The sequence below is a fragment of the Rhinolophus sinicus genome, linkage group LG15, assembly GCF_036562045.2.
Source record: "Rhinolophus sinicus isolate RSC01 linkage group LG15, ASM3656204v1, whole genome shotgun sequence".
Taxonomy (NCBI): domain Eukaryota; kingdom Metazoa; phylum Chordata; class Mammalia; order Chiroptera; family Rhinolophidae; genus Rhinolophus; species Rhinolophus sinicus.
Window position 1 is genome coordinate 912781 of NC_133764.1, and position 27293 is coordinate 940073.

The following is a 27293-nucleotide window of genomic DNA, read 5'->3' on the forward strand; positions in this document are numbered from 1 at the left end:
TGAAGCGCCTGGGTTTTAAAGTCCGGGCAATAGGGAGTCTTCAGTGTGGAATTCTACAAGCCTTAATTTTACTTCTTTCTCCATTTCTTACTGCAAATAGTATACACTCCCCAGGGAAGGTCTCCACTTGTCCCTAGGGGCATCGGTGCGGCCCGCTAGACCAGGTGCGTCGCTCACCTTGTCCACTAATTGCGCACACCAAGAGTTGACCCTGGTCAGCAGCTCATCTTCTCGATTGTCGATCTTCAGGAGGTGGATGTCATGCGATGTCCCGACAGCATTCACGATTGTGTCTTTGTCCACAAAAAGCTGGTGAGCGAAAGATCTAATAAGTGAGTGTGTCTCACTGTGCCCCGAGCCCAAAGCCAGCAAGCTGAAGATAAAAGAACACCCGAGAGTCCCCTGGCTGGTGGGGGCAGTGCCGGAAGGTGGCTGCCCAGCACCCAGTGGATAGCCCACCTTTGTATTAGCGCCCTTTTCTCACAGCTTATCTCCCAGAGCCGGGCAGTGGCGGGTGTTACAGGGAAACAGCGATCCTCGCTGGGAGCGCGTTTTCTCCAGGGAGAAGGCAGATGGCTGCCCCAGGGGTGACCTTACCCAGGACATCTGCGTTCACAATGGATCTCTCTCGGTTGCCCTCATGTCTGACTCGCCTGAACCCCTGCTGGCCGGCTGGGAAGTGTGAGATGAGGCTCTCCAAGGGCATTGAGGCTGCTTTGAGGACAGAGGGCCCTGCACACTGAGGGGTGCTCACCCCACGTCTCTCCACTGCCCCTCATGTTAATCAAATCAAACCTCGGGTCGCAGTTGGGGCCTCCAGACTGCTCTTATTCCTCACCTTACTTTCTGCCTAAAGATGTTGAAAGCGACCATCCTCTACTAGGCCTGGCCGGTTCTAGGTGTTCACACCATGGCTGCTGTGTGCCTGGCACAGTTGAAAATCAAGTGGAATCATTTCCCAGGGCAGGGGAAGGCTGCCGAAGCACTTAGCAAGTGGTTGCTTCTGCCGTGAAGGGACGTGCTTTGTAACGGTGCCAAGGACAGCGCACGACCAGAATGGTCTACACTGAAGAGAGGACTACAGGTGGATGGATACTTATTTTTCTCCTCTGTATGTTAGCAGGGAACGTGATAGTCTCCAAAAGATGTTCTGTGGAATTTGAGTTGTGAATATTTCTGCAAAAAATTATTCTTTGGCCAAATACGTTTGGGACAGTCTGCATACCCTAGGTCCCTCCTGCACTTCACACTGCTCAAAGCATTTTTCCAGTGATGCCTCTGGAAAGTCCTGTGGAAAAGAAAACCTTTTGTCTCTCAATTTTCCAACTGATTTGGCCACAGACTTCTTTGCAGAGTAAAGCCAGTTACTATCTGGTGGGATACTGGTTTTCCACAGAATCCCACATGGAAAAGCCAGGCTTGCTGATGCGGGGAGCGGGGCATCTGGGGACTAACTAGCACTGTCACTTGGGAGAAATGACAAGAAGTCATTAAGTAAGTTCTTCCTCTGTGCATAGAAGGTCCCGGGCCAGGCTCTGGGAAGGGTTCAAAGACACACACAACCTGCTCGGCCATGAGCCTCAGGCAGCACGCGCTGGAGTGACCGCCGGCCATTTCAAACATGGCAACAACCACATCGACTCACCATGATGTTAAAAGTGTGTCACAGCTGATGTCCTAAGCTAAGCAGAGAAATTGTCCCCCCAAAGTTTGAATATGTAGAAGACAGCTTTGGAAGCCGTGGGAAGTAAAGTCTGCTTGGAATGGACGAGGTAAGAATAGGTTATGAAAAACTGACATTTGTAAAATACAAACGAAAGGAATCTGGTTTAAATAAATGATTTTCAAATGCAAGTTTTGAGTTGTTTCTGGACTCCAGGAGTAGTGCCTTCAAAATAGTTCTTATGGGTAGCGTATTCTAGATTGCCCTCCCCTTTCTGCAGGTTGGAAGCCGTGACATAGAGGGGAGGGTATGCAGGGGTCCTTGAGGCGTGGCAGCCACTCCTGGCTGCTGAGCTACTCGCCCCTGCTCTGTGGGCCTGGAGCCCATAAAGACACATTTCCTTCAAAACGACTTCTTGGGAGGGACCTTTGAGAAGGGCATGGCTAGCACCCTCCCCAGGGCTACCACAATGCTAGTGGTTTGAGGATTTGTGGGCCCTGTGTCCAGGTGGCATCAGACCATTCTACCACCCGATGGGCACCTGATGACACTGACCCCCTCCGCCACAGAGAAATGAGCAGAGAGCCCGCCCTACCCAGTCCCTGCTCAGTTGAAGGGGCAGTGACCTGTCCTGCCAGCCCCCTGCCGACGGGAGCCTTCAGGTCCCAGCCAGGACCTTGTCACAGCCCCCTATCCAGGGACTGATGACTGGGTCACACCCACTGTCACTTAGCAGACTGGGGACTCACAGGTCCTATGGCCTGAGCCTGAGCACTGGCCTGCCCTTGCGGCTGGATTCCGACATGGGTGTTCAGAGCACCCAAGGAGCGTGTCCGGCCTCCCGCTGTCTCCTGAAAGTGGCAGTGGCTCATGGCAGCACGAGGCTAGCTCTGCGCCCCCAGCCCTGGCGGGGGGAGCAGTCACATGCTCACTGCCCCGCTGACCTTGCCATGGGCAGCTGGCTGCCCGCGCCACTCAGGGCCTTCCCTCGCTGCCAGCTCCAGGCTCCGTCCTTGAGCGTGTGTGTTCTGCTTTTCCTCCCAAAGTGGAGAAGGATTTTAAAACACAGATTTGGCCGTAAGTATGTCATGAGCTGGTCACAATTACTCAGCTGAATGAGTTTTAAAGTGAGGAACAACTTCACAGTGTGACTTTTTACGATACGCTCACTGATAATTACAAACAGAAGCCAGATCTTTTCACCAAAGGCCTGTTCCCTCCTCCGAACAGCCCCACCTGCTACAGGCTCAGGAGACATTTGTCAAAGGCTTGGAGTCAAACTGCCTGTGTTCAAATCACAACTCTACCACGTGTACACTATGCGTCTTAGGTGGGTGACGCTCATCTCTGCCTCAGTTTCCTCATCTGTAAAAGGGAGCCGTAATGGTACCTTTTTTACTGTATTGGTGTGGAGACTAAATGAGCGAATATGCATCCAATGCTTCTCAGACAGCTGGCCCCCGGGAGGCCCTTAGGAACTGTCGGCTATTTTGCTATTATTACGTCTTACAGTCAAGGCATGCTTTTCTCCCCAGACACATAGGCTTGCCTAACTCTAGGACACAGAAGCAACAGTGTAAGGTCCTGGCAGCGTCTCTTGCTGCTACTGCACATTCCCCAAAGGACAGAGGCTCATACAGGCCTGCCGCAGCAAGGGTGTCCAGTGGGCGCTGCTGGCTGCCCCCACTGGGCGACAGCACCCCTGCCATGGAGCCCAAGGAGCCCCTTAGCTCAGAGGCAGAGCTCCGTTACCCTAGTGCTTGGGGCCATGGGCAAACCAGAACACAACCTGCAGTCCACAGTGGGGGCACAGTGCCAGCTGGGCCCAGGCTCTGCACCGCCCAGACTCGTGTGAATACAGACCCTGGTCCTCAGAAGCTGTGTTGTCCGGGGCAGTTTACCAAACTTCTCTGAGACCCAGTTTTCGCATCTGTAAACTAAGGATGCTAACAGGACTGCCTGCGTGGGGCCTCTGGTGAGGAAGTGCGCTCGTGTGTGAGCCTCACGCTCGATGCCCGGACAGTGGGAGCCTGGGGAGGGGAGCGCTGCACCGCCAGCCGCTGTGGTTAGCCCCCCCACCCCCACCAGTCAGCAGATGCCCAGTGCTCCTGGAGCCACGAAACAGGTGTCAGACGGCGCTGGGCAGCCATCCTGACAGGAGATGGCCAGGCCAGCCTGCTCGTCTGCCACGGACTTGGGGACACCTTTTCCTGTGTGTCCCAGTCTTTAGGGAGGGAGCATGTTTCAGTCCTGTGCCTGCTGGGTGTCACAGGCCTGGGAGCGGTGCCATGAGGGAACTGTACCCAGCTCTTGTGGTCCAGGGGTTTCAGAGGGGGTCTTAGTGGCAACCTTACTTCAGGGCTGGGGCATCTCCCTGTGTCTGGACAACAGCATTTAGCGTGTGTTTAGGGAACACGCTGGTGACGCAGTGGCCCCATCTCCATGCTGCTGTGGTGGGGTCTGTCTCAGCCCAGACGGAGGCTGTGAGAGTCGGACACTGCTGGTCTCGGTGTCTGCAGGACTTAGTCTGCACCTAACTTCTGGAACCTCGGCTGCCTGTTGCCAGCGCTGGGGAGGTATGTGGTGGTGAAGAGGCCATGCCCGCCCTCGCTATACTCAGTGTGAGGAGTCACAGAAGCAAAGCAACATAAACAAGACAGCTTGAAATTGTGATAAGGCCTCTGACAATGACAAATGAGGTGTGTGATAGACGATGATTTTTCAGGAAGGTGATGAGGGAAGGCCTCTCTACGGAGCTGACATCTGAGCTGAGATCTGAATGACAAAGATGAGCCCAGCACACGGAGACCAGAGGGAAGGGCATGTCTGCCAGGTGGAACATCAATGAAAGGAGCAAACCTGGGAGGTGAGGGAGCGGCTGGCGGCTGGGGGAGCGGGCCAGGCTGGAGGCTCTGGGGGATGCGGGTGAGCGCCTACTGTGAGTCATAGGAAGCCCTGAGAGGGTGTGTGCAAAAGCACAAAACGCCGTGTTTTGGGTTTTCAGAGGATCTCTGGCTACCGCCTGTAAGACAGCAGTAAGGAGGCCAGTGTCCAGGGAGAGGCCAGTGGGGGCTGGACTTGGTGGTAGCAGAGAGGGAGAGGAGCTGAGAAACCGCGACTGGCGTGAACGCTGAGGGAAGGAGAGTACGTGGGCCTGGGCCCTTCCATCGCTGCCCGTGCCTCTTCCCAGACACACTCTGACTGGCCCCAATGTGGGAGCCCCGGAGCCCCGGGGAGGGGACCCTGCTGCTCTGTGACCATTTGTCACTGGCAGTCTGCTGGAAAGTAGGATGGCGCCGAGCTGGATCAGAACTGGTGCTTGGGGGCAGTTCTCACACCCCAGCATTGCTTCTCATCATAGAGACTCAAGAGCTAAGACCTTTGGGGAAATCTCAGACCTTGGCTTCTATTAGGAGCTGTGTCTCTTACAAAGTGCCAGAAGCCCCCCAGAGATCTGTTGGTAAGTTGAAACTACCTAATTATCAGGAGTTCCTCTTTCGTTGGCCTCCACCAGCTGCTTTGTTAGCCTGTTTCATCTGCCGACCACGCTGCAAAGGGGGTAGTGTCCCCTTTGCAGAGCCACCGCCCTGACCACGCCCCCGCCCCGCCCACCACGCTCACCGCTCGCACGTCGTCAGGCAGGTCCGCGTCCAGCTCCCCCTTGAGCATCTTCTCCAGGGTGTTGATGCAGATCTCCAGGAGCTTCTCGTGGTGGTGGGTCTCCAGGTCCCGACACTGAGCCATCGTGCAGTCTGGAGTTAAGCAGAGGTCAGGCACGGAGCAGGCTCCACAAGCCCCTGACCTGTGGGCTGGGGCCTCCGCACCGCGCACAGGGCGGGGCCATTTCTGCTCCCTGAGAACAGACTTCTAAGGGCCAAAGGGCAAACTGGGAGGTGCCGGTGCACTGTCACCTTCACAGCTGTCTAGCTGTGCACAGCAAACCTCAGGCTATCCTGCCTGCCCCCGCCCCCCTGACCCGTGTCAATGGGCGCCCTACCTGTCCTTCCATCATCCGCTTCCTCCATCCCCCCACCTCCTGACTTGACAATAGACTAAAGCCTGGCCTCCCGCTCTGGCTCTTTCTCCCCACAGCAGCTCGAGTGCAGGTGGACCGGACTCATCGCTGCTGTGCTTACAGCCCGCCAGGGGCTTCCCCCTCTCAATTGTGCTCTAACGGCCTCCTCTTGGATCCGGAACTCTCTGGCTCTTCCCAGGACCTTTGCACAGGCTGCCTCCTCTGCCTGGTGCGCCCTCCCCACCTTTGCACTGGGTTCCTCTGGCCCACCCTCAGGTCATCACTTAGTGCCCCCCCCCCCAGGGAGGCTCCAGGCTCTGGTCTCTGGGTTGGCTGCCTCCATCACTTCTGTCTCCCTGTAGGACTGTGGGACCAGGAAGGCAGGACCAGGGATGACTTCTGGCATAGGGCACCACGATTCACACCCTACACGGCGGGGCCCTGAGTTCATGGGCAGAGGGGTCAGTAATGCCCCAAAGGTTGGCTCCAAACCCCGACATTTAACCTGCCAAGCTCATTATGAATACTTTGTCAGTGTCTTCAACTTGGAGGGTGCCCCCCAACCCTGTGTGTGCACCTGGGCTGTGGTGTCCCCTTGAGTGTCATTCCGCTGAGAACATGCCAGGAGCTCTCCTGCAAACAATGCCCCCACCCCAGCACAGCGCCCCTGGAGGGGTTACTCAAAGCTATCATTGTTCTTAGGGGTGGGGAGCTCTCTCAGACCCCCCCACCAGAGAGCATTCTTTGAACCCTCCAGTGCTTGCCGAATCTCCATCCTTTGAAGGTGAGGGTTTTCCCTTGGTGGAAAACTGGAGGTTTTACATTCCTCTAAATTCAAAGGTGGAGATTCCCACTCGATAGGATCCTGTGATGAATGTGTTCGGGGTTGAGGTGCAGATCTTCCTGTAAATCAAACAGGCGTGTAGTTCTGGTCAAAAGCGAGTGCTGAGTTTTGACTGTCTCTGCCATTGTGTTTAGGGTACTGGTGGCAGTGGAGGGGGCAGGCGTTTGACCCTGCAGGAAGGGGACCCCACTCATTTGCATCCTGCTTACTTTGTGAAGAAGTGTTACCCTTCCCTGCCTTGTGTTAAAAATGTGGGTGCGTCTCCCCTAGCGCCCAGAAGAAGGGTAGTGGTGTGGGCCAGGATAGCGCCACGGGCCCAGCACTGCCTCCCCATGGAAGGTCACCAAGGAAAGGATATAGGCTTTGGACATTCTCGATAAAGAGCCCCACCAAGTCGATGATGTTCCTTTCAAACGTGTTTATAGTCTCCTGGAAACAGTAAAGAACACAGTCAACATGCATCATATTCACACATGAACTTGACTGGTCCAGCCTCAGAGCAAAAGGTGCTCCTTAGAGCTTAGACGGCAGCTGCTCTAATCACAGACCTTCAGGATAGAGACCGGCCACCTTGGCCTTCCTGGTAGGTGTCTGTGAACCGACCCTGCCTCTCCCTCCTGACCTCTGTCCCACAGCTCCATTACTCTCTGGCCATTTCAACTCACTTACCACCCCCTGCATGTGTAATGGGTGCCTTCTCCAGGCCTTTGCCTGTTCCCTCTGCCAGGAACACCTGTCCTGGTTTTACCAACCCCCAGCACACACACAGAGCTCCTCCCCTATTTGGGGCTTCTCAGTGACATGCATCTATCATCTCCAGAGAAGCAGAGGGGTAGTCACTAAGAGCCAGACTGCCTGGGTCAGTATCCCAGCTCTGCCGCTGTGTGTAACTCTGGAAATGTTATTTAACCTTCCTAGACCTCAACTTCCTCATCTATGAAATGGGTTTCCTTCGTAGTACCTGTGTCAGGGAGTTGTGGTGAAGCTTAAATGAGCTATTTCACACAAAATGCTGTGCAAGGTCAGGTGCCTGGCAGAAGACACCCTCAGTAATGCTGGCTGTCACCCCACACCACTCACATCAGTGCCGTGAGGGCACCCCAGCCTTGCTGCGTCCCAGTGCTTAGCAAGGCACTCAGGGCCTAAATGGGAACAATGGAAGATGCCTGGTGAAGCCAGCTACCCTGTGAGCCCCAGGACTGCAGAGTGGGTTGTGGGCGCAGGGAGTCCACACGAGCCTGGGGATATCTGCAGGCCAAGCCAATTATACATGTTCCAAAGGTGTATAAACATCCTTATAATGAATAAAAACAGGGTGACTGAAAAGCATGACTGCAGCCTTTTGGCTGCCGTGCACAGGTGTGACAGCGATACAAGTACGACTGCGCCTGTGTCCTGGGGACTTTGGGGTGTTGAAAAGGGGATCTCGCTGCTTGCAAAGGTTGGGAGCCGCTGCCTAAGCCTCCTCTGAGGCTTGCATGCTGCTCTCCGTGCAGGAGTGTTCCCCAGTGTGGCGCACGCATCTGCTGTGTGATGTGATGGGGAAATCTATCCTGTGGCTGAGGTGTCACTTGACATGTGAGGAATTGATCAGGTGCTATCTCTTGGCCCAGCCATGGCAGCACCCAATGAGGTTCGATTCATCACAGCCCTTCAGAGTCCCGGCCTCGGCTGCCTTGTGAACACACCAGTCACTCTGGCCTCTAAGGAATTTTAGATAACAGCGCTTTTCATCTCTACTACTTAGTGCTGAATTGCAGGCTCCTTGCATGGCCCCAACATGCAGCAACTACAGGCTCAGATGTGGAGCAGGCTTTGTTTCGTCCCTGAGTGGGGATCCACCTTGTTTTTTGAGCACCTGGGTCTAATAAAAAATAAAAAATCCTCTCCCTGCTGAGGCTCTGGGCTCCTCCAGGGTTGGGGGGAGACATTCCGGAGGAGTAATGAGCGCACCGCTCTCATGCTGCTTAAGAATCACTTGCAATGTAAATGACTGAAACGTATTAAAAGCAAACAGGACTGATGAGTAGGAAAACGTCAGTCTGACACACTGAATTGCACTGGACAGTTCCAGCAGAGGAGAGTCCGGGAAGGTTACAGCTAGAGTGTGGTTTTGCAACTGTATCACCTGGTTCTTGCAAATGAGCTTGGCAGGGCACGGTCACATCACCTGTGTGCCCAGGGGCCTGGCCTCACCTCCAGCTGCTCTACCAGCTGCATCTCCAGCGTCATGAGCGCATTGTACAGCTCAGTGATGTCCTCGCCGTACTCCACTATCTTCATCTCAGTGCTGGTTATGTCGGCCTCATCTTGAATGGCACTTAGACTCTGGAAACAAAAGTGTGCTTTAGGGATCCACAAGTAAGTGCAATTAGTTGGTGACACTGGGCAATGTGGTTTTGTAGGTAAGAACTTGGATTCTGAATTCGGTGTGCCAAGCTCAAGAGTCAGCTCTGCCCCTTGCCAGCCCTGTGAGCTTGTAGAAGCTAAGCACCCTTTCCATGCCTGGTGGCTGTTAGAGCACTAGCTGACAAGTGCTTAATCCACATTACTTAGCTCGGGGTTTTATTAGAGGTGGCTGGGCTGGGTGGAAGGAGCAATGGCTTCAGAGTCAGGTGGATGTGCATTTGAATCTTCTCTGGGTCACTGATTAGCAATGTGACTTTGAGAGACTCACTTCTGTTCTCTAAGCTTCCACTCCTCATGTAAAGGGGAGAAGCTGTGCTTCTCACAAAGTCCTGGGAAACAGGCTGTGTGTGGGGTCTTGGCTCATAGTGAGGGCTCAATTCGCGGAGACTCCGACAAAAGGCCTATACTATAGAAGGCACAGGGAGGGAGAGAGAGTGGAAACGTAAGACAGGTCCAGTCTTTGAGGACACCAGTTAGACCTCACAGAACCCCAGTAAGTGAGTGGGTGTTAGCAATAATCATCGCTAGCTGGACCATTTGGAAGGACAGGCTGCTCACAGGCTGGAGAGTACCCTGCGGTCCAAGCCCGCCACTGAATACCAGCTGTTCACCGACAAAGGGCCTGGGGACTTGGCCACCGGATGCAATGTTGTGAGGCGGGGTCTCTGGTCCTGCTGCCCGCACAAGAACACAGGATATGGCGAGGCCGAAAGGAACACCCACGAAGCCATAGGTAGGGGAGTCATACCACTGTAGTCTCACTGGTGGCAGGATCCACATGACCCACAACTCACCATCCGCTTCTCTGCCTGCCACCCAACCAACTGACCAACCAGCGCAGCCACGGCAGTTACATCAGTAGCCAACTGGCTAACTGGTTACAGATGAGGGCCAACCAATCACTGCTGACGGCCGTCTGCTACCAGAGCCAGCACCTTTCCACTTGAGGCTAAGAGCCTGGAGACTGCTCTCTGGGACTCTGTCCCCACACACCTGTACCCCAACAAGGGGTCCTCCTGCACCCCAGTCTCACTGGCAGCCTGGTGAGACACAGGAAGTAGGATCAACATGATCTGCAATCCACAATCCACTTGCTGACCGCACTTGCTGACTGCAATCCAACGTCCACTTCTCTGCCAACCAACCAACCCTCTTGCCAGCGTAGCCCCGGCAGTTATATTAGTGGCTAATGGTTAACTGGTTACAGCTGATGGCCAACTAGTCACAGCTGACGGCCATCTACTACCCAAGCCAGCACCTTTCCATGTGAGGCCGAGCCTGGAAACTGCTCTCTGGGACTCTGTCCCCACAAATGTCAACTTGTTTCTATTGATGTTTGGTATTAGTTGTGAAGGAAAAGTAACTGGATACGATTCAGGGGGTAAATGGTGTTTATAATAATGGCTACCCCATGTGGGGACAGAGCCCCAGAAAGCAGTTTCCAGGCTCCCGGCCTCAGGTGGAAAGGTGCCTGGCTCAGGTGGTAAATGGCCATCAACTGTGATTGGATGGCCATCAGCTGTGGCTAGTTGGCCGTCAGCTGTAACCAGTGAGCCATTGGCCACTAATATAACTGCTGTGGCTACGCTAGCAGAAAATGGGGGTTAGCAAGAAGATGGTGGCTGAGCCTGCAAACGGCACAGTGAGAGTCGAGAATTGTGTGGCTCCTGTTTCTTGTTTCTCCAACCCAGCCACCAGCGAGAATATAGTGGTGTGACTCCCCTACCAATGGTTCCGTGGGTGTTCCTTTTTGGCCTCACCATGTCCTGCGTTCTTGTCTGGGGAGCGGGAGCTGAGACCCTGCAGAACGCCTCACATGACAGTGGGGAACAAAGTCCTGACACACAGGTTCAGGTAGAGTGAGTAACACAGCTTTATTTGGGAGCCAATGTCCCTCCAGAGGCCAATGCTCTGGTAAGCACAGAAGATTATACAGACCTTTTTGGCCTAGCCATAGCCTGCGTTCTTGTTCAGGGAGCGGGAGCAGAGACCCCGCCTGACACCCTGTGTGGGGACAGAGCCCCGGAGAGTAGTTTACAGGCTCTCGGCCTCACGTGAAGGGGTGCTGGCTCGGGTGGTGAATGGCCGTCGGCTGTGGCTGATTGGCCGTCGGCTGTGGCTGGTTAGCCAATTGGCCGCTGGTATAACTGCTGCGACTACGGAGGGCCGAGGAGAGCGGAAGAGGAGAGCCGAGAGAGAGGAACAGAGGAGAGAGAGTGGAGGAGAGTCGTCGGTCGGTCGGTCGGTCGGTTGGCGGAAAAGCGGACGGCAGGTCGGTGTCCGGTGGGCCCAGCCTCCAGTGAGACCGTGGTGGTATGGCTCCCCTACCTATGGCCCTGTGGGTGTTCCTTTTTGATCTCACCATATCCTGCGTTCTTGTTTGGGGAGGGGGAGCAGAGACCCCGCAGGCCGCCCCGCCTGAAAGATGGCGCAGCGAGCAGGGTCTCCCGCACGACACCCTGCATGACACCCCATCTGTAGAAAAACCAGTTTCAATTCCTACCTCAAGCCTTACATGAAAACAAATTCCTGACAGTGTGGATTTAAATGTAAAAAATAAAGTCATACAAGTACTAAAAGAAAAAATGGAGGACTTTAAATAAATTATTTCAGCATGGAGAAGTCCTTTCTAAGTGTAACCAGAAGAAAAGATTGATAAACTCTACTACACAAAAATTTTTAACATTCTGAATGGTATAAAAGCACCATAGGCAAAATGATAAGATAAACAACACATTGGGAAAAAGATTTGCAAATTATTTCACTGACCCCGGGCTAATTTCTCCATTTATAAAGTGCTCCTTCAAAGTAATAGTGTGGGAACAGAGCCAGGAGTAGTTTCCAGGCTCTTGGCCTCACATGGAGCTCACTCAGGTAGTAGATGGCCATCAGCTGTAACCAGTGAGCCACTGCCCACTAATATAACTGCTGTGGCTACGCTATAGCAGCAAAATGAGGGCTAGCAAGAAGATGGTGGCTGAGCTAGCAAGAGCGGATTGCAGTCAGCAAGTGAGGTTGGCAGGCAGAGAAGCGGACGGCAGGTAGTGGATAGTATGGCTCCTGCTTCCTGTGTCTCCAACCCAGCCACCAGCGAGACTATAGTGGTGTGACTCCCCTATTCATGGCTCTGTGGGTGTTGCTTTTTGGCCTCACCATGTCCTGCGTTCTTATGTGGGGAGCGGGAGCTGAGACCCTGCAGGCCGTCCCGCATGACAAATAGTTTTTTTAAAAAATAAAAAAGGGAGAGAGAGAAACACCAAATAGAAAAAATGGGTAAGGGCATATTATGAGAACAAATAGTTCATAGAATAAGAAATACAAATGTTTGTAAAACATGTGATGCTCACCCCATTTAAAAGAAAATAGACACCCACTCCCGGTGTAACAGGTTAGCAGAGATGACAAAGCCTGCTAACGCCGCAGACCTGCAGCCGCAGTGGAGTGAGTTGGGCAAATAACTAGTAAACGTAGCAACACACAGTGCCACGTGCAGGCTGTATCCTACAGATCACACCCGCGGCAAGTTCTTCATTGCAACACTGTTTGAAAGAGCCAGAGATTGGAAAAAACCTAATTATCCATCAGTAGGGACTAGCTTAATAGATTATGGCTCACCTATGCAATGACATATTTTACAACTATTAAAAGCATGAAGCAACTCAAGTTTTGGGAGGACCTCTAAGCTGCACAGAGAAAATAGCAAAGCAAAGTGTGGAACAGTGCATTCTGCACTTTCATCATACACACATACATTAGCACGCACACACATACAGGCGCGCACATGCAGACATGCAACATACACACATGCACACACAATGCACACACATACAGGCGCGCACATGCAGACATGCAACATACACACATGCACACACAATGCACACACATACAGGTATGCATATACACTGACATGCAAACTGTCGTGCAGGGTGACAGGCGGGGTCTCTGCTCCCCCTCCCCACATAAGAATGCAGGACATGGTGACGCCAAAAAGGAACACCCACGGAGCCATAGATGGGGGGAGTCATACCACTATATTCTCACTGGAGGCTGGGTTGGAGACACAGGAAGCAGGAGCCGCACAATTCTCAACCCTCACTGCGCCGCTTAGCTCAGCCCCCATCTTCTTGCTAGCGTAGCCACCGCAGTTATATTAGTGGCCAATGGCTCACTGGTTACAGCTGACAGCCAACTAGCCACAGCTGATGGCCATCCAATCAGAGTTGATGGCCATTTACTACCTGAGCCAGCACCTTTCCACATGAGGCCGAGAGCCTGGAAACTGCTTTCTGGGGCTCTGTCTCCACACAAACACACATGTACACGCACATGCACACACATGTGCATGTACATGGCAAATGGCACACATGTGCACACGTGGGTTGGAGGCAGACTGACTGCACTCCCCTGTGTACATTTTTCATTCTGTGTCTGTGCTTACACTTGTACGGTGTTTCCCTGAAAGTGAGATCGGGTCTTATATTAATTTTTGCTCCAAAAGACGCATTAGGGCTTATGTTCAGGGGATGTCATCCTGAAAAATCATGCGATGGGTTATTTTCTGGTTAGGTCTTACTTTCGGGGAAACACGGTATTACCTGTTCTCTACTGGCCACTACCTAGTCACCAGGTGACTACAACTACACACAGACTGTCCGTCGTGTATTGTGCTCTGGTCCATCTCACTGGTCCCCACTACAGCCTGTGAGGCTATTATTGCCCTTTCACTAATGAGGAAATGGAGGCTAGGAGAGGGTCATCAGTGAGGGGTCCGCCTGAACCGCCCTGCTGGACACCAGGCGGGGTGCTGGGTGAGCCTGGGCCGAGTGGGGGTGTGAGAGGACCGCAGGGCAAGCTCACAGGAGAGGTTCTGTGAGGGAAGGGGCCTGGGGCCTCAGGCCAGTGGGGGTGTGAACTTCCAAGACAGGGGGTCAACTGGGCTGAGCACTGCAGGCCCCTGGGAGCACCGGAAACTCCCAGGGCCAGGCGCGCTCCTGGGCCAGCGTCAGTGTGTCGTCGGGTCCCCAGGGTCCTGGCTTGCGGCTGGATGAGGATTTCTGCTCTAGGCTCTAGGCTCAGGTTACTCAGCTCATCCGAGGCAGCCTGTGAGGGCGCCGCCATGCACACCAGTGTGCCTCAGCAGGTCTGAGGAGCCGCGGCTGGGGAGTCTGGCTGGTGCCAGTGCCAGCAGGACAGCACTGGCTGTGGCCTGGCCCAGGTTCTGCTTCTGCAGGGCATTTGTTGCTGAGGGGCCCGGGCCCCAGCCTGGGGCTTCAGGAGGTGCCAGCTGGCTGACATCCAGGTGTCCCAAATCCAGTGGCTACAGGGACCAGGTAAGAAATGTCATGCAGGAGATGCCACACCGGGCCCTGGGGACTGGAGATGTGGCCTGTCCCGAGGGAACAAGTGACGCGCAGGCCCTGATGACAAGTGCCTGCAGAGAAGCTGGCGGTCACGGCTTTTCTGTGAAACCCTCCCATTTTTAACACCAGCAGGGTGTTCAAACTGGTTTAAGACCCTCAGCAGGTCACGCAAAACCCATTGTGCGCCACGTGTGCTTCCTGCTGACACGCTGGCACTTCTGCTTGAACATACAACACCCTCCTGTAACCTAGGTCCAGCTGGGGAGCCTCGTGAGACAAGAAGAGGGCTGGAGGACGGCGCTGGGGCGTGGGAGGCTGGGCGGCAGGCCGAGCCCATCGCCAACCCCATCACACCTGAACTGGCATCAGCAGCGGATTTTGTTCTGCTTTAAACTAAGAGTTCTCAGCCAGGAGGGGCTTTCTGGGCGCCTGGAAGCCCCCGACGCTGCAGGCCAGTGTTCACATACTTGGTGTGTAAACAGGCTTGTGAGGAGACAGAAGGTCCACAGCTCGCTTCCCTGAGAGTCTCAGGCGTGTGACTCAGAGCAGCTTAGGAAGTGGTCTTTAAAAGTAATGCTAACGAAAACAATCCCGTCAAGGACACACGGCTCCTGCCTGCCCGCGGCCTCTGCCTTGGGGAACCGCCTTTCTTTCCTCCATCAGCCCTGGACAACTCTCCTTGGTCCCACACGCCTCAGCCAGAGTCAAGCTGCCCCTGGAACCCGCAAGGCTTCCGTCCAGGTGGCGCTGGGCCTGTCAAGGGGCCTGGGGGACTGCCTCACAGATGGCAGCTCTCTCTCAGAACAGGCAGCGTCCAGCACGGCTCCGGCTTCCCAGAGCTGGGCACAGGGCAGAGCTCAGAAAATGCGAAATGAACGAATGAACAAAAGAGAAGGAGGCGTCATTGTCACCACAGTAGTAGTGGTAACAGTCACACCATTGTAATAGCAATGATGACGCTACCTTGAACCCAGGTGCATTTTAGGGGAAGGAGACCCACAGGCCCCACAGGCTCAGCCCTGGCCGGCAGAGGAGCTGTGGTTGCCCCAGTGGAAGGCTCAGCCACCGAGCTGTGTGGACTCTGGCAAATGGGGCCAAGGCTCACAGGCCTCAGGCCGTCAGGGGCACAGAGGCTGGGGGGGCGGGGAAGGACGGGGGGGGGGGGGACCTACCACCAAGTGCTTCTCCTCCTCGAACACACTGTGTTTGTGTTTGCCCTGCTCCTTTTTTTCGGCCTCGGCGTCACACACACACAACGCATTGTCGAGCTCCACTTTCCGCCGCTTCTCCCGCTGTTTCAGTCCATACTCGAAAATGTTCAGGCAAATGATGACAAATTTGTCCTTGTAGGTGAGTGGCTGTTAAGGAAGCCTGAGGCTGTTTGAGGCGGGTGTGGTGGTGGTGGGTGTGTGGAGGAGGAAGAAGTGGGGGGGGGGGGGTCTCCCCCCCCAGCCTGAGGGAGGGAGGAACAGGGTGGGAGGAAGGGGGGGGGGGGGGGCAGAGGAGGAGGACAAGTAGGGAGGAGCCCCAGAAGAGACTCCTGGGGGACCTGGGGGGGGCCAGGCGCGGGGCGGGGCGGGGCAGTGAGTATTGTCGTCTGTGCTGTGTTGTCTAGAGGGCACCTTTATTGAGGCTCTGTCTTAGGTGCTGCAGGGACACTGAGGAACTGCTGAGGGAACTGCGAAGGTGGGGACCGCAGAGAGCCTGCAGAGAGTGCTGGCTCGGCCGCTGCTCGGCCCTGGCAAGCTGGGCCCCCCGGGTCCACCTGCACACCACACCCCGCTGCAGGGAGTCCTTGAGAGGCCTGGAGGTCAGGCAGGCGCTGCAGCCTCGGCGTAGCCCCAGGTCGCCCAGCTGGCAGGTGGCAGAGGCAGGCGGGAGCCCATCTGTGTGGCCCATGTGTGCTCCCCACCCCCTCTCTCCCCCTCCTCCCTCACTCCCACACTTGTTAGGTTAAGAGACTTTTTCTTTACTGAGACGGAGGTTCCACAGAGACAGTTCCACAGACCCACCACACACTCACAGACTCACTCTCTCACTCGTCGTCTCATCATAGTCTCCCTCCTCAGCGAGGCCTCCAGCGCATGCCAGTAGCCGTCAAAGCCATCGCCCCAGACACCAGTGTGAGTCAAACCAGTGTGTGTCACAAACCTGTGTCCACCAACAGGCTCTCAGCCCCACAGACAGCCCCACCAGTCTCAGTTTTTCTCTGTGCTGCTTTTAACAAGACAACCTCTCCACGGAGAGCCCCCCCAGCTGAGACCCAGCTGCAAGACGGGATTATGTAGCGCGGACGGGTGAGAGGAGGGGTGAGAGAGAGACAAGAGAAAAAAACGGGAAAAAAAAAACGGCGAAAAAATGGCGTGAGCCTCTGAGCTCTGCCAAAGAACCTGAATCAAACAAACATCAAAACAAAAAACACTCCACACACACAGGCTGCACAGCACACAGGCAACACGAAGAGGCCCACTACCGACTGAAATCACCTACAGGAGAGAGATTCGCGAGAGGAGGAGAGGGAGAGAGAGAAGTGCGGAGGGCAGGAGACGCGCGCGCAGACGCAGACCCAGCTCGCTGCTTGCCGCTGCGCTGCTTCTAACGCAGAGGGAAGAAGGGAAGAGAACGGGACTCAGGGGGGGCGGGCTCCACAGGGCTCCACAGGGCTGAGGGACACAGCTGAACACAGGCAAACCCAGACGAGACGAGAGAGACCTAAAAGAAAAGACTGAAAAAAAAAGTGGTTTAAAGCCTCACTAGCAAGCCTTACTGAGAAGCCTTAGGCACTGAGACTAGCCCCCCTCCCCCCCTCCCCCCCCCCCCCCCCCCCCGGTGCTAGAAACGAAACAAGCGCAAGTGCAGATCAAAAAAACAGAAACAGAAGAAAAAAAAAGAAAATTTGATGTGTGGAGAACTGTGGACCAATTCCAAAAAGCAAGAGCAGGAGAGGAGGCAGGAGAGCTGAGGAAGCAGGACCGGTGTGTGTGGGTGCCGCCATTGCTCTCTCCCACCTCTCACCCCTCCCACCCCCCCCCTGGCCCCACCTATCTGGGCGGATCCCTGCAGGAGTAAACAGAACTGCTGAAATGAACTGAGCTGGAAGGAGGAGCTGGAAGAGAAGAATTCATCAAAAGAACCCCGCCCCACCGCCCACTACAAACTAGCTGTGACCTAGAAGCCCTACAGACAGAGAGCCCCCCTCCCCCCCATCCCCCATTGTGTGTGAGATAAAACTAGTGTGTGCAGAAAACAGCAACACCGTGTGTGAGAAAAGAAAAAAGTAAAAAATGGAAAAAATAATAAACAACACTAACAAAAGAACAGAAACACAAAAAAAACCGCGCTTTATCAACCTGTTGCAGAAGTCACACCTGTAGATGTGTCTAGGAAGAGATAGTAAACCAGTAAAATCGTAAATAAACAAGGCAACAAAGAGATAAAGAAAAAAGAAAGAAAAATCCAGAAGAAAGGCAAAAAAATACAGAGAATAATGACTTATATGACAGAGAGAATTCAAGATTGCAGTTGAAAAAAACTCAAAAAACATAAAAAAAACACAGATAGGCAAGAGAAAACTCAACTCAACTCAATCACAGAACAGCATGAAAGATTTTAAGAAGAGAAAAAGAACCAAAAAGAATTTCTGGAGAATAAGAACTCAAAGAAAGAAATTAAGAATGAAATAACCAGCTTAGGTAGTAGAGTTGACCAGATGGAGGAAAGAATCAGTGAAATCAAAGAAGAATCGAAGAGAGAAAAGAGAGAGAAACACAGAGAGAAAGAAGAAGAAGAGAGAGACTTAAGAAGAATGAGAACTCTTGAAGAACTCAGAAAACTCATATGAGAATATAATATAAGAATAAGAAAGAGATAAGAGAAGGAAGAAAAAGAGAAAAAAGGAAGAGAAATTGAAGAAAAAAATTTCCCATGAGAACTTCCAGAATTGGACCCTCGAATCCAACAAGCAAATAGAACACCTAATTAGAACAATCCCAACAGGCAATCTCAAAGGCACATCTCCAAGAAGCATTGTAAAAAAGAGCACAAAGAAAAAATCCTCAAAAAAAATCAGAAAAGAAGAAAGGGAAGAAAAAAGGAAAGCTTAAAAGATTATCATCAGATTTTTCAGATTAGACAGAGAAGCAGAGGAGGGAGTGGAACCAAATATTCAAACTATTGAAAGAGAGAAATCATGAGAGAAGAATAATATATCCAGCAAAGATATCCTTTAGATATGAAGGAGGAATAAAGACCTTTCCAGACATACAGAAGCTGATACAATTTTCTAATAATTTTCTAATACTACAAGAATACTACTAGGAATACTTTCGGAGGAGGCTCGACCACCACCAACAACAACACCAAAACCAAAAAAGGGGAAAAAAAAGGGAGAGTAAAATATGGGAATGGAGAAGGTAATGGAGAAAAAGAAAATGGAAAGAAAAAAAAATCAAATAAATAAAAAACTTTCTTTAACAAAAACTTACTTAAATAAAAACAAAATAAATATATAAAAAAAAATAATAGAAAAAAAAAGAAAAATAGAAACAAAATATCATACAATAGAACCACACCAAAATACAAAACACAAAAAAAACAAAAAGAAACAAAAAAGACAGAAAACAGCCAGAAAAATAAAGATAAAATGACAGGAAATCCTCATCAATCAATAATCACCCTAAATGTAAATGGACTGAAATCACCAATAAAAAGGCACAGAGTAGCAAATTGGAACAAAACCTAAACCCAACTCCAAGCTGTCTCCAAGAGACACATCTCCAAGCATAGGATAAAAGTGAACAAAAAAAAAAAGAGTGGAAAAGCAAATGGTAAGCAAGCCAAAATGAGAGAAAATGAAATGATATCAGATGAATAAGAGATGAAGGTGAAAAAGATAAAAAGAGACAAGATGGAGAAAAAGATAGACAACAAGGGACTGTACAACAAGAAGACATAACAGTCATCAATATTTATGCCCCCAATCAGGGAGCACCAAATACACCAAGCAACTACTAACAGAACTAAAGGGAGAAATTGACCAAAACACAATTATACTAGGGGACTTAAATACATCATTGACAGCTATGGATAGATCATCCAAACAGAAAATAAATAACGAAAAAGTATAACTAAATGACACATTAGATGAAATGGACATAATTGACATTTATAGAGCACTTCATCCTAAAACATCAGACTATACATTCTTTTCTAGTGTACATGGAACATTCTCAAGGATAGACCATATATTGGGACATAAAATCAGTCTCAACAAATTTAAGAAGATTGAAATCATACCATGCATATTCTCTGATCACAAGGCTTTGAAATTGATATCTGATGACAAAAGAAAGCGGAAAAAAAAAAAAACAAAAAAACAAAACAACAAAAACAAAAAACAGGACTTTAGAAAAGAAGAGATTAGAGAAAGAGAAGAAAGATACAGAGAAAAAAAGATACATGAAAATACAAATAACCAAAAATACAAAATTTAAAAATTTGCAGTTTTAGTTTTAAGATTAAAGAATTACTCATTTATCTCAAGAAACAAGAAAACTCCAAAAAAAAAAATAAAAAAAAAAGAACTAAAGAACAAAGAAAAAGAAAAGAAGAAGAAAGAAAAGAAAAACAGAAGAAAAGCAAAAGAAATTAATAAAGAAAAATTAGAAATAAAAAAAATGAAATAAAGAACAAAAAGACAAAAGAAAAATTAATGTAACAAAATTGACAAACCCTTGGCTAGACTTACTAAGATAAAAGAGAAGACACTGATTAACAAAATCAGAAACGTAAAAGGGAAGTTATCACGGACACCACAGAAATACAAAGGATCATCCAAGAATACTATGAAGGACTATATGCCACCAAATTCAACAACCTAGAAGAAATGGACAAGTTCTTAGAAACATATAGCCTTCAAGGCTGAACCATGAAGAACTGGAAAATCTAAACAGACCGATCACCAAGTAACTAAATTGAATCAGTCATCCAAAACCTTCCCAAAAGCAAAAGTCCGGGACCAGATGGCTTCACTAGTGAATTCTACCAAACCTTCAAAGAGGATCTAATACCAATTCTGCACAAACTCTTCCAAAAATTGAAGAAGAGACAGTACTCCCTAACTCATTTTATGAGGCCAACATTACCCTGATACCAAAACCTGGTAAGGACAGCACAAAAAAGAAAACTACAGACCAATATCTCTAATGAATACCGATGCAAAAATCCTAAATAAAATTCTAGCAAATCGAATACAACAATGCATTAAAAAGATTATTCATCACGACCAAGTGGGGTTCATCCCGGGGCACAAGGATGGTTCAACATCCAAATCCATCAATGTGATACATCACATAAACAAAATAAAGGACAAAAATCATATGATTATATCAATTGATGCAGAAAAAGCATTTGACAAGATACAACATCCATTTATGATTAAAACACTTAATAAAATGGGTATAGAAGGAAAATACCTTAACATAATAAAGGCCATATATGACAAGCCCTCTGCTAATCTCATAATTAATGGAGAAAAACTGAAGCCCTTTGCTCTACGTTCAGGAACACGACAGGGATGTCCCCTATCACCTCTGCTTTTCAACATAGTGTTGGAAGTCCTTGCCAGAGCAATCAGGCAAGAGAAAGAAATAAAAGGCATCCAAATTGGGAATGAAGAAGTTAAATTATCACTCTTTGCAGATGACATGATGCTATATATAGAAAACCCTAAAGACTCCACCAAAAAGCTATTAGAAACAATCAACGAATACAGTAAAGTTGCTGGCTACAAAATCAACGCACAAAAGTCCATTGCCTTCCTATATACTAACAATGAAATCTCAGAAAAAGAAATACAAAAAACAATTCCTTTTGCAATTGCAGCAAAAAGAATAAAATACCTAGGAATAAACTTAACCAAGGATGTGAAAGACCTATATGCTGAAAACTATAAGACATTTTTGAAAGAAATTGAAGAAGACACAAAGAAATGGAAAGACATTCCGTGCTCATGGATTGGAAGAATCAACATAGTTAAAATGGCCATATTACCCAAAGCAATATACAGATTCAATGCAATCCCCATCAAAATCCCAATGGCATATTTTAAAGAAATAGAACAAAAATCATCAGATTTGTTTGGAACCACAAAAGACCCCGAATAGCCAAAGCAATCTTAAGAAAAAGAACAATAATGGAGGTATCACACTTCCTGACTTTGGCTTGTACTACAGGGCCACAATAATCAAAACAGCATGGTATTGGCAGAAAAACAGACACATAGACCAATGGAATAGAATTGAGAACCCAGAAATAAAACCACATAAATATGGACAGATAATTTTTGACAAAGAAGCTAAAACATACAATGGAGCAAAGACAGCCTCTTCAATAAATGGTGCTGGGAGAATTGGATAGCCACGTGCAAAAGAATGAAACTGGACTGCTATTTGTCACCATGTACCAAAGTTAATTCAAAATGGATCAAAGACTTAAGCATAAGACCTGACACAATAAACTGCATAGAAGAAAACATAGGTACTAAACTTATGGACCTTGGGTTCAAAGAGCATTTTATGAACTTGACTCCAAAGGCAATGGAAGTAAAAGCTAAAATAAACGAATGGGACTATATGAAACTTAAAAGCTTCTGCACAGCAAAAGAAACCATTGACAAAATAAAGAGGCCACCAACTGAATGGGAGAAGATTTTTGCAAACAGTGCCTCCGATAAGGGCTAGTATCCAGAATATACAAGGAACTCATGCAACTCAACAACAAAAAAACAAACAACCCAATTGAAAAATGGGCAGAGGACTTGAAGAGACATTTCTCCAAAGAGGACATACAAATGGCAAATAGACATATGAAAAAATGCTCAACATCACTAATCATCAGAGAAATGCAAATCAAAACCACAATGAGATATCACCTCACCCCAGTCAGAATGGCTATCATCAACAAGACAAATAGTAACAAATGTTGGAGAGGCTGTGGAGAAAAAGGAACCCTCATACACTGTTGGTGGGAATGCAGACTGGTGCAGCCGTTATGGAAGGCAGTGTGGAGGTTCCTCAAAAAATTACGAATAGAATTGCCATATGACCCAGCAATCCCTCTCCTGGGTATCTACCCAAAAATCTGAAAACATTTAGAGATAAAGACACGTGTGCTCCAATGTTCATTGCAGCTTTGGTTACGGTGGCCAAGACATGGAAACAACCAAAATGTCCTTCGATAGATGAATGGATAAAGAAGTTGTGGTACATATACACAATGGAATACTATTCGGCAGTGAGAAAAGATGATATAGGAACATTTGTGACAACATGGATGGATCTTGAGAGAGTAATGCTGAGCGAAACAAGTCAGACAGAAAAAGCAGAGAACCATGTGATTTCACTGATATGTGGTATATAAACCAAAAACAACAAAAGAACAAGACAAACAAATGAGAAACAGAAACTCATAGACACGGACAATAGTTTAGTGGTTGCCAGAGGGTAAGGGGGGTGGGGGGGGAGAAGTGAGGGTAAGGGGGATCGAATATATGGTGATGGAAGAACTGACTCTGGGTAATGAACATACAATGGGATTTATAAATGATGTAATACAGAATTGTACACCTGAAATCTATGTAATTTTACTAACAATTGTCACCCCAATAAATTTAATTAAAAAAAAAAAAAAAAAAAAAAAAAAGCACACGGGAGAGCCAGGAAATATGGCAAAGGGGGATTAGTGCCACAGATGTCACATTTCCTTCTCTGACAGGCTGGCTTGTCAATATCCAGACCAGGCCATGTGACCAGACCCCCCCATGTGTCCCCTGAAATCCAGACATTCCCTGTGCCGCTCAGATGACCTGGCTCTGCCCTGAAGGAGAGGTTTTACCTTCCTGGGTCGCAAAGAGAGATGGGGCAGCTAAGGCCCAGAGTGGAAAGGGACTTGCCCCGGGCAGGCTGGTGGCATGGGGCCCAGGCTCCGCCAGAGAAGGCAGCCATGGCCTTGGAAGGATATGCCTCAAGGAGCTCAGCGACGCTGGGCAGGCAGGCCAGCTTGCTGCCTTCCACGTCCTCGGCATACATGCTGTCAAACAGGAAGGAGCCATTCAGGTGTTCCACAAATGCAGCCTGTGGGCAGAAACACGGCCCAGCTCTGGGACTGAGCCACTGCACAGGCCCTACCTGGGCACTGCGGCTGGCGGACACTCTGTCCCCCGAGGGAGGCAGGGCAGGAAAGGGCCTGCTGGGCCCAGGGCCGGGCCCGCAAGGAGGTCCAGTGGCATAAACCTGAAAGCTGCACATGGCCTGGTCTAGGGGGGAGGTGGCGACTGTGGGAGGCGGCAGGGGGGCTCAGCTTTGAATCCAGGGCCGGGCTGAACAGGGAGGAAGGTGAACCTTCCCGGCTGCCGTGGGGAACTGCCTAGCGGGTTAGGAAAAGGAGCTGCTCTGACAGACGCTTCAGCGCCACCTCCCAGCCCCGTGCAGGAGACAGGCGTGTGGGTCTGGGCAGAGCGAGGCAGGGGCAGGGCCCCAGGCCCCGCGGATGGAGCCCGACTGACGCCCCGTCAGAGCCCGGTGTGGGTGCACAGGGCCTGCTTCCTGGGCCTGCTGACCCTTGCTGACTGGACTGAGGCCTTGCGGCTAGCTCGCATCCGGGAGCCGGGGCGGGGGGGGCCCCCGGGCAGAGGGTACCCTGTGCTCCTCCAGCTCCTTCCGCAGGTCCTGCGCGCTCTCCAGCTGCGCCTGAAGCTGCTTCTCCCGGTGCTTCAGCTCGTCGAGGCTGTACTGCTGCTGAAGCGCCGCCAGCTCTTTCTGACAGGGAAAGAGGACGGGGCGTTGTGAACAGAGCACATTTGGTAATTGGAAGCCATGCTGACCTCTGCCTTCTGTGGTGTCCTGAGCATGGGTGCGGGTGTGCATGAGAACGGCTCGGTGCCCTTTTCAAGTATTCTGAGTCTAAGAGAAATTAGGGAAGGTCCAAGAGGTGTGGAGGAAGGCAGCCCAGCCCCCCGCCCCCCGAAGGTGCTCTGGCTGTCTTTTAGGGGTACACAGTGCGGGAGAGGAGAGCTTAAGTGAAAAACTGGACTCACGGGTCTGGTCACAAGGATCTTTGCCCTTGGCTCTGTGCCCTGCCGCCTCCTGGCTGTCCTCACCCCCTGTGCCTACTGGGGATGCGGGTGTCCCTAGGGCTTGGTGCTTGCCCACCCTACACACCCCAGGTGATCTCACCTGTGCTAACGCTCCAAGGATAAGGCTTTTCATCCTCTGACAACACTCAGGTCTCTACCTCCAGCTTAGACCCACTGAGCGCTGCACCTCAGCTGCTGATGACCTCATGCCTCCTGGCTGCCTCAAGAGCGCCACCCACTCACCCTGCCCAAGATGGACCTCTGCCTTCCTAGAGTCCTATGATGCCCCCCAGCCAGCCAGCACCCAGGCTGTGCCCAGGTCTGTCCGTGCTACTCCCTGATTGCCTCCTCACCTGTCACATCATCTCTTGCCAGGAGCCCCGCCTCAGCGCCTAGCTGGCCTTCCCTATGCACCCTGTCCCCCTCCAATCTGTCCACTCCTTCCCAGCGAGCAGCCAGAGCAATCTGTTAAATGTAAACATGATCTTGCAGCCCCTCATTTACCTCCTATGGCTTCCTCTTGGGCACAGGTTAATGACAAACTCCTGCTGTGGCCGGCAAGGTCCTGCCCGCCTACCCCCACCCCCTAACCCTCACCCCATATCCAGCTCTCTCAACTCCAGCAACTGGCCTGCTCCCCCAGGGCCTCTGCACGTGCTCTGCCTTCTGCCTTCACCCAGCCAACTCCTGCCCATCCTGTAGCTCCCAGCTCCAAACCACTGCCTTGGGAAGCGACCTCATAACCACCAAGCCCCTCCTGTACATCCACCTCAGCCCGTGTCCTTCCCTCCTGACATTTTCACGTATCTGTGGGAAGATCTAATTGTGTGTTGGCTCCACAAAGGAAGGCAGGGCTCCCCCAGAGTTCCAGAGCCTCAGCTTGCCTTCTTCGTCCTGTGCTGAGGCCCGTTTCCTCCCGAACCTGATGTCAGCACACATCAGTGTAGTTTTATGCCTTAACATGGGCCTTGGCTGCGAACAGTTTACGTGGCCCAGAGTTGAAACCCTTCTAAATATCTCTTGCTATTCATTGAGCTGTGCGCTTACATTCCTTGCTTCCACTGGGTTCTCCTGGCTGCTCCCCACATCAACTCAGGGTGCCCCAAATACAGGTTCCTTCCTCCACGGAAAGGCACCAGCTTCCCGTGAGGAGAGGCCAGCTCAAGCAGTCCTTGGTCTCCCTGGCTCCCAACACACAGGGACACCCAGGTTCCACTGCCAAAGCCTCACAAACTGGGCAGATTCTTTTTTCCCAGTGGGGGAAGTACCCACAAACTGATCTCACTGCAAAGAATAAGAAGCAAGTGAAAGAGGTCCGGCTTATAGCAGAGGACACGGGAAAGAAGTGGGCAGAGGACAGACCAGGCGGTGGACAGACGTGACAGTGGACAGATGTGACAGTGGACTGACCAGACAGTGGACAGACCAGGCAGTGAATGGGGAAAGGCCCTCCCGCTGGGGCCGGCCCTGCACAGGAGCTGACAGCACAGGCTCTGCTGCTAGACGGCCTGGGTCCAATTCCCTACTTGACCACCACTGGCCATGAGATCGGAGTGAGTCACCTCACCATTCGCAAGCTGGGGGTGAGAGCAGGGCCCACATCACAGGTTGTTGTGAAAATAATGTGAAATAACGCAATGTGTTTTGCATATAAGCGCATGACAACCGTTAGGTGTTAATATTGTTTCTGGGGTCACATACAGTATGGGTGAATCCTGGCTCTGCCACAAGCTGCTGATCCTGGCTAATGCTGGTCCTCACTTGGTCTCCTCGACTTCGTTATCCAGAAAACCAGACAGCAGGCTGGCTGTGAGCGGGCTGGAGGCAACCCGTGGAAGGGGCCTGGCCACTGTGAGCACGCACTCGATAGTGACCATGAAGGTCCTGCGGGAATCGCTCTGGCAGAGGCAGGGAAGGAGTAAGGAAGAGGGAGCGGCCCTTTCTCTCCTCCTCGGGTACACGGGGAGCTCCGTCTCAGTGTCTCCTTCCGTGAAACCAGGGGACCTGACGCCGTCTCACAGAGCTGGGAGGCCCAGAGGCAGACACTTGCCATGTGGTCATCGATGCGCCGCGAGTCCAGGTACACGAGGTCAGGGAGGTAGGCCCAGACGGACATCTCGTAATCCTCTGCCTCGGCGATGGGGTTCCCCGAGAGGCTGAGTGCCCGCAGGTCCTTGAACCGCCGCAGGTAGATGATCTGGGGAACAGAGGGGGGAGACCCATCTTCTTGGCTGCTGCAGAGCTGAAAACACCCTTGGGAGTCTCTCTCTTTGGCACTCTGCCTGGCCATAATGTCTTCAGCACAGGGTGAAGTGACAATGAGGGGGCACTTGGGGTTCCAGGCAGGACAGCTGCACTGAGGCCTTTGGTAAGTCCTGGGCTTTCCAAAGAACGAGCAGACCTGGGTTCAAATGCCACCTATGGGACAAGTTACCTAACATGTGTGAGCCTCAATTTCCTCATCTGTAAAATGGGTATAAGGATGTGTTATAAGCGCCAAATGAAATGAGCTATGAAACGTGCATAGGAGAGTGCCTGACACCTACTCAATAAATGGTGGTAGTTGTTATCGTTATTATTGGTCACTCAGAATAGGTGTGCCTTTTTAGACTGTGAAGCCCTGTGAAAGGTCCAAATCTCTCCCATTAAGTGGAATCCAATTTATAGTTAACCTTGAATTAACTGGATAACAGCTAGTGGAATATTTCACTAACTACTGTTTATTTTTCTTATACCCTATTTTTATTAAAATGGGGGAAATGTCAACCAGATAGCTAATACAAACATACCTGATTTTATTGCACTGTGCTTTATTGCGCTTTGCAGATATTGCATTTTTCACAAATTGAAGGTTTGTGGCAACCCTTCAC

General features: G+C 50.9%; 1 protein-coding gene across 2 annotated transcripts in view; it reads right to left on the bottom strand.

The window, feature by feature from the left end:
• The window catches only part of DRC3 (dynein regulatory complex subunit 3), a 47005-nt gene that overhangs the window by 1473 nt on the left and 18239 nt on the right, over nucleotides 1-27293 (bottom strand). For both annotated transcript variants that reach the window (XM_019753761.2, XM_019753762.2), the window contains 8 exons: nucleotides 26474-26620; nucleotides 23987-24106; nucleotides 23310-23422; nucleotides 15464-15641; nucleotides 8719-8850; nucleotides 6881-6951; nucleotides 5285-5408; nucleotides 178-309 (listed from right to left, as the gene is read on the bottom strand). In XM_019753761.2, the coding sequence (XP_019609320.2) occupies nucleotides 178-309; nucleotides 5285-5408; nucleotides 6881-6951; nucleotides 8719-8850; nucleotides 15464-15641; nucleotides 23310-23422; nucleotides 23987-24106; nucleotides 26474-26620 (1017 nt within the window). The remainder of the gene's footprint in view (nucleotides 1-177; nucleotides 310-5284; nucleotides 5409-6880; nucleotides 6952-8718; nucleotides 8851-15463; nucleotides 15642-23309; nucleotides 23423-23986; nucleotides 24107-26473; nucleotides 26621-27293) is intronic.